Source organism: Dipodomys ordii, unplaced genomic scaffold, assembly GCF_000151885.1.
Source record: "Dipodomys ordii isolate 6190 unplaced genomic scaffold, Dord_2.0 Scaffold238, whole genome shotgun sequence".
NCBI classification, from domain to species: Eukaryota; Metazoa; Chordata; class Mammalia; order Rodentia; family Heteromyidae; genus Dipodomys; species Dipodomys ordii.
In genome coordinates this window covers 162,933-169,093 of record NW_012267454.1, presented here as the reverse complement: position 1 = coordinate 169,093, position 6,161 = coordinate 162,933, and the positions used below count along the sequence as shown (strand labels likewise).

General features: G+C 57.0%; 1 protein-coding gene across 1 annotated transcript in view; it reads right to left on the bottom strand.

Annotated features, from left to right (window-relative positions):
- Positions 1-1,467: 1,467 nt before the first annotated feature.
- Myeov2 (myeloma overexpressed 2) overlaps positions 1,468-6,161 on the bottom strand; it is an 8,731-nt gene continuing 4,037 nt past the window's right edge. Inside the window, exons 3-4 of the mRNA XM_013036020.1 lie at positions 4,668-4,740; positions 1,468-1,692 (exon numbers count right to left, since the gene is read on the bottom strand). Coding sequence (XP_012891474.1) covers positions 1,655-1,692; positions 4,668-4,740 — 111 coding nt within the window. The 3' untranslated portion in view covers positions 1,468-1,654. The remainder of the gene's footprint in view (positions 1,693-4,667; positions 4,741-6,161) is intronic.

Here is a 6,161-nt window from a genome sequence, read left to right as displayed (position 1 = left end):
GGCTTGTGTCCCCTCCCTAGCGGCTTCCTGTAACCCTGGTAAAAGCCTTCATTTCTTCTCACTCAAATGGCGGGTGCAAAGCCTGCACCACCCCAGCAGGGAGAAGACGAGGTAGAAGCAGGCGTTCAAGGACAGGGAAAGGAAAGCACTTCCTTCAGAGGCCTGGACTATGTCTTTCCCAACACAGATTGAACCACTAAAGCCATTTGTATTCTCCAATCATTCCCCAAACCAAAAGGCTCCCCATGAGACAGAACACCACGTCACAGGAAATATTCTCCACACAAGCCATCACTCTCCCTGTGGGGAGGAGCAGGTTCTGTGGCTCCCTACCTTCTGTAGAAAAAACCCCTTCCACTCCGGGGATGGCCAGGTGGATCAGCTAGAGGGTGGGGCCTGACACACTCCCCAGGGGATACCAGCCCTGAGGCTGTAAAAGCACGAGTTGGCAGATGGGACACCAAGCTAAAGATACTTCCAGCTGCTGACAACCCGAGACGGCCAAAGGTGGACGTCCTGTGCCCTGGCATCCCAGAACCACGGAGAGGCGAGGACTGTGTGATGGAGGAGAGAGGCGTCCTGGAACCTGCTCACACACTGTGCAGACACATCTACACACACACACACACAGACACACACACACACACACACACGAGGAGAGAGGCGTCCTGGAGCCTGCTCACACACTGTGCAGACACATCTACACACACACACACACACACCTGCAGCCCACTCCCAAAGCTGCCCAGACCACAGACCACACGAGCCTACAATTCTAAGGCCACGCGAGCCCTCCGTCCTCCTCATAGCTCTGATGAGGAGGAATCTACCAGGCCCTCACTACGTACCCATCCATGGGCTTGCCCATTTTTATCCCTCTGGGATCACAGCTCTGGTGTGGAGCTCACCGGCCCTCAGCTGGGACCGCTGTGCCCCTGTCCGTGGGCTTGCCCGTTTTCACCCGGACCATGACTTCCTGAGGGAGAACCGAGATCCAGCGCCAGGCCCACAGCACCCTTGCTTACCAATGAGGAGCCGAGGCTTGGCAGCTCCTGCTCAAAGGAAGTACCTGTGAGAAGAAGCACAGCCTTACCGTTAACAGCCACCATCAACTACTGACCCGGGCTGGGAAGACATTTTTCAGTCACCATCCCATTCTTGGGCAGCCGTTGGGGAGGCTGGAGGAAAGCATGAGTCCCCCGCTCAGGGCAGCAAGTCTCTGCCCACACTGGGAGGGACAGGAAGGGACAGGACCCTGGGCTGGGTCTTCAGTGTTATGGCAGATATCTGCTGACCCAGAGCACACACTGCCAGTGTCCCCAGAGTGCTATGGAAAACAGCGGGTAACATGCTGCTATGCCAACAGATGTGATTCTCAGGGTGCTGACGATTGTGCGCACATGTGCAGGCACACTCAGGGAGTGCAACTTCCACCCAGAAGTACAAGAATTAGAGTTACCCTACATGTGATGGCACTGCTTTCTTTTAATTGAGACAAGGACAAGCTGGTCCCGGGGGACATGACTGGCCTGTCCAAGTGGTCAGCTGATCAGCTCTTCCAACATTCTCGAGAGGTCTCTGAATCCACCTGACCCTGTCCTGAGTCCCACACGCCATGTGTCGCAGGGCCGTGGCCAAGGCACAGCAGACAGTCTCACTGGACATCATCGTCATCAAAGAGGTCTTCAAAATCTGCACACACAAAATTACACATTAGAGGGCACACAGGGGAAGTCACTGTGGAAACTACTCTGCAATGAGTTATGTGCTAGCGGAAAACATGCATCAGGGTTCCTAGATGAAGAAGGAACCTCCCCAGAGCAGACCCTTGGCTTCACCCAACCAGGGCTCACAGGTGTCAGAGCAGTTCATGAAGCCACTGCTGTCTCCACTGCTAAGTATTTATTCATAAGCCATTCCTGAAGACAAGCACCCAGGGGTGTTGTAGGCACAGGGACTCACGGGCACCTAGGCTCGCGCCTTAGATGTGGAAGCAACAGGGAGGTGGCAGAAGGATGGGACCAAAGATCAGCTGCCAAGGGAGCCGGGACCAGCACAGCTGGAAACTCAGCCGAGCCTCACTCCTGTCCTTCGGCTGGGCCAGCGGGCGTGGGAGCTGCCATACTGGGCAACCATGCCCTGGGAGCTGCCCCTCTGTTTACACCAACACACCTTCCCATTCAGGACTGGAAGAGAAAGAACCCGCACAGCCCTGTGGCCCGGGCCTGTGTGCACTGAGGACGTGCAGAAGCGTGTCCTCAGGCGTCAACACGGGGAGGGGGCTTCCTGCACGCAGCGTGCACTTCCAGAAGCAGAGCCGCAGCAGCAGCACATAGCTGGCCATGCAGAGATGCTGCTCATCATCTCACTGTGAGGGACTGCTGCTCGCGTTCCTCCTGCCTCCTCTCACCGTCCCCTGCCCAATCCTCCTCCCCAGTGAACCTCTTCACACCTGGACCTGGATCTCCTCCAGAGACGCCTCCTGTGAGGCGCCCCGCCCACCTGCTCTCCCATTACCATCCTGTTCCTGACTGCCACACTGCCTGCACCCTCCACTACGGTGAAAAACAGGAAAGAAGACAGTGAGGGACGGTTAGGGCTAGAGCCCACAGCCCACTAGGTCACAGCCCCCAAAGCCCACTAGTTTGGCCAAACAAAAGTTCCTGGAAAGCCCTGAAGACACTCATGAGGCCTCTCCTGGGGACAGGCTTCCTGAGCACTGGGGACAGTCTGTGGGCAGACTGAGCTCAGTGGGCAGACGGGCAAGAGCAGGGACAGAGGACTTCTGCGTCCTTCACTATCCAGCAGGGCTCACGGGAGAATTGTGCTGACTGGTAGTGTGGCTACGTGCTCACTGGACAGGTCATCCAGGTCTTGGGACTCCCTGCTAGATGCTCACTGGACAGGTCAGCCAGGTCTCGGGGCTCCCTGCTAGGTGCTCACTGGACAGGTCGGCCGGGTCTCGGGGCTGCTAGGTGCTCACTGGACAGGCCGGCCGGGTCTCGGGGCTCTCTGCTAGATGCTCACTGGACAGGTCAGCCAGGTCTCGGGGCTCCCTGCTAGGTGCTCACTGGACAGGTCGGCCGGGTCTCGGGGCTCCCTGCTAGGTGCTCACTGGACAGGTCAGCTGGGTCTCAGGGCTCCCTGCTAGATGCCCACTGGACAGGTCAGCCAGGTCTTGGGACTCCCTGCTAGGTGCTCACTGGACAGGTCAGGCCGGGTCTCGGGGCTCCCTGCTAGGTGCTCACTGGACAGGTCAGGCTGGGTCTTGGGGCTCCCTGCTAGATGCTCACTGGACAGGTCAGGCTGGGTCTCGGAGCTGCTAGGTGCTCACTGGACAGGTCAGGCTGGGTCTCGGGGCTCCCTGCTAGGTGCTCACTGGACGGGTCAGGCTGGGTCTCGGGGCTCCCTGCTAGGTGCTCACTGGACAGGTCAGGCTGGGTCTCGGGGCTCCCTGCTAGATGCTCACTGGACAGGTCAGGCTGGGTCTCGGGGCTGCTAGGTGCTCACTGGACAGGTCAGGCTGGGTCTCGGGACCCCTCTCATCACAGTGACAGGACTGTCTCTAGAAACCATGTGCAAGAACACGGAGCACAGCTGATCTCTGTAGTCTATGGGCTGGCAAAGGGCTCTGAAGAAGCCCATCAACATGCTTGGGCCAATGGAGCCAGCACAGCGGCCCGTTAAGGAAGCTCCCAAGGTGATCTGTAAGTGGTGGTCTCAAGAAGGCGCCTTAGGGAAACAGCCAGTGCCCTAAACCACAGATTCCCTCAGACAGAACTCAGAAAAAGGTCACTCAGTGCGAGCAAGGTCACACCCAGTTCTGACAGCAGCTGGAAGCAGCCAGGATGGTTCTGTCAGATCCCCAGAGAAGATGGAGACCTAGCAACAGTGTGCCAGACAAATCAGCCTGGGCTCAGGACTTCAGGGTTCTTGGTAAATTAGAAACCAATGTGACAGGGGCAAGTCATTAGTAAAGGAAGCTCTTTCTAGGGAAAACACCAACACAATTAAAAAAGAAAGAAAACAGAGAGAAACACTCCCTTCTGAGCAAGAAGCCTGTGTTACCTTCCCACTTGTTGAAACCCTACATGACTTAGTCACTGTAGAAACAAGCTTTCAAAAATCAGGAAAGCAGAAGAATATCATTAACCTATCTAGAAACTTCAGACAGTCAGTTTTCTCAATGTAACCTTCAAATACAAGATGGCAGTGCACCCTACAACCTGACTTCAGAGTCGGGGAAGGGAAGGGCTGAGGCATGATTGCTACTCTGCAAAGGCCGTTGAGGGCACAGGAATCCAGGTCAGTGAGTGAGTGAGTGAGTGAGTGCGGGCTGTGGGCCACGGGCTGGCAAAAGAAAGCAAAGGACAACCAGAAGCGCGTGGGGAGGAGAGCACCAGATGGAGCTACTTGCTCTACTCACGTCAGCCACTGGGAGGCTAGATGGGGAGCAACTGCATGCTGTTTTCCTCCTGAAAATATGTGCTAACCACCTGTACTAGCCAATGAGTTCTGCAGGCAGTGCTCCGGGCTGGGAGGACAGCCCAGGGCCAGGCCTTCCCTGTCCCCTGATCCAAATTATTCATGTCACAAAGCTGTCCCGTTGCATTAACTTGCAGAGGAAACTCTCAGGCTCAGCCTGGCCTGAGTCCCCGCCCCCTTACCATTGAAGAAGTCTGCGTGCACTGCCTTTTCATTGGCCGCCAAGTCCATCAGGAGCCCGGTGCTGCCCCCAGCCTAGGGAAGGAAAGGCAAGGTTATGCCAGTAGGGCTCTTCCTTCCAAGAGCAGGTGGAAGCTCATCACAGCATCCACCACCTTGATGGAACAGGAAGCCAGTGACAGGAAAAGTGCTCGGTCGGGAATCAAAGAAATGAGCATGAAGGAGGAACTCAAACAAACTCTTTTTAAGGTCTCTTGAGGTCTGGAGTTGCTTGATTCTCCCGTGCTTTTTAAAAAGAAACCTGTCATTGCCCTAATGTCACGCCCTTCTCGAAGTCTCCAGGCCCCTCCTGGACATCACCACAGAGGCTGACAGCAACACCGCATGAGCTGGGTGTCTGGACCTCTCCATGCTCCCCTTGGGAGGGGAGGGGTCCTGAGGGACCTGACACTGGCACAACTCTACACTAAAGGTAAAACCAGGCCACATCACAAGCAGGGTGACCTGAAGCACTCACGACTTTGTGCATTCTTTAGTCACCAGAGACAGTCCAGTCGAGGCTCTGGTGGCAGCTGGATGGACAGTGAGCTCTGTGGCTCCAAGGCTGCCCAGCCCCCCTCACTGGGTCTCCAGCTCTGCTGTGCTCCCTTTCCTGGCTGCCCCCTTCTCAGTTCCCACAGAGAGCCACGCAGGTTCTGCTCATATTGTGGATTGTGTCTCCTGGCTTCCACCTCCAAGTCTCCAATCTCCCTTTTCTACAACCTCCCACAATCCAGCCTCTAAGCCCTCAGGGGGAAACCAGGGTTTCCCTCCCAGCACCAGACTCCAGGGCTCCCCCTATCACCCACTGCGGGGGCCTTACAACAGGGCTGTGAAGCCTGGGTTCACTACAAGTGCCTCAGGAGTGAGGTCGGAGCCTACCAGGTTAGATTACTTCATGGCTGGACTCGTCTCTCAATCGTGTGGAACCTGAACAAGCACTCAGGGCTTCCTCAAGGTCACCAGCATCGCCTTCAGCGTTTGGCTGCAGGGGAGCTCCCCTGCGACGCGCTGGGCCTCCCAAAGCCCCGAGACACTGGTGCAGGACACCCCAGCTCTGTTACACTTGGCGTGTGCAACCTGCCTCTCCGCCCTACCAAGAGGTGCAGCAACTCTGTACCTAAGCTGTGAAAAGGCCCCCAAAGAGCCAGGCAGACAGACTCTCCCAGCTGGACTCGGGTGTCTTCGTGAGGGCCCACGAGTCTTTCTGTCACGGCACGAGACCCTTCCATCCTGTACTACAGACAGCAACTGCCAGACCCTCCTTCTTCCTTCTGGGAACCTTGCTCCGGGATGGGGTGGGGGCAGGACGCCCGAGCAGAACTATGGGCTTCGGGGGCGCCAGCTGACTCCCAGCTAGTCCCAGAGGGCCTAGGTGGCCGGCCTGAGACAAGGGGGCAGAAGGGGAGGAGGGGCACAGAGGAGGGGGGAGAAGGGGCACAGGGGAGGAGGAGGGG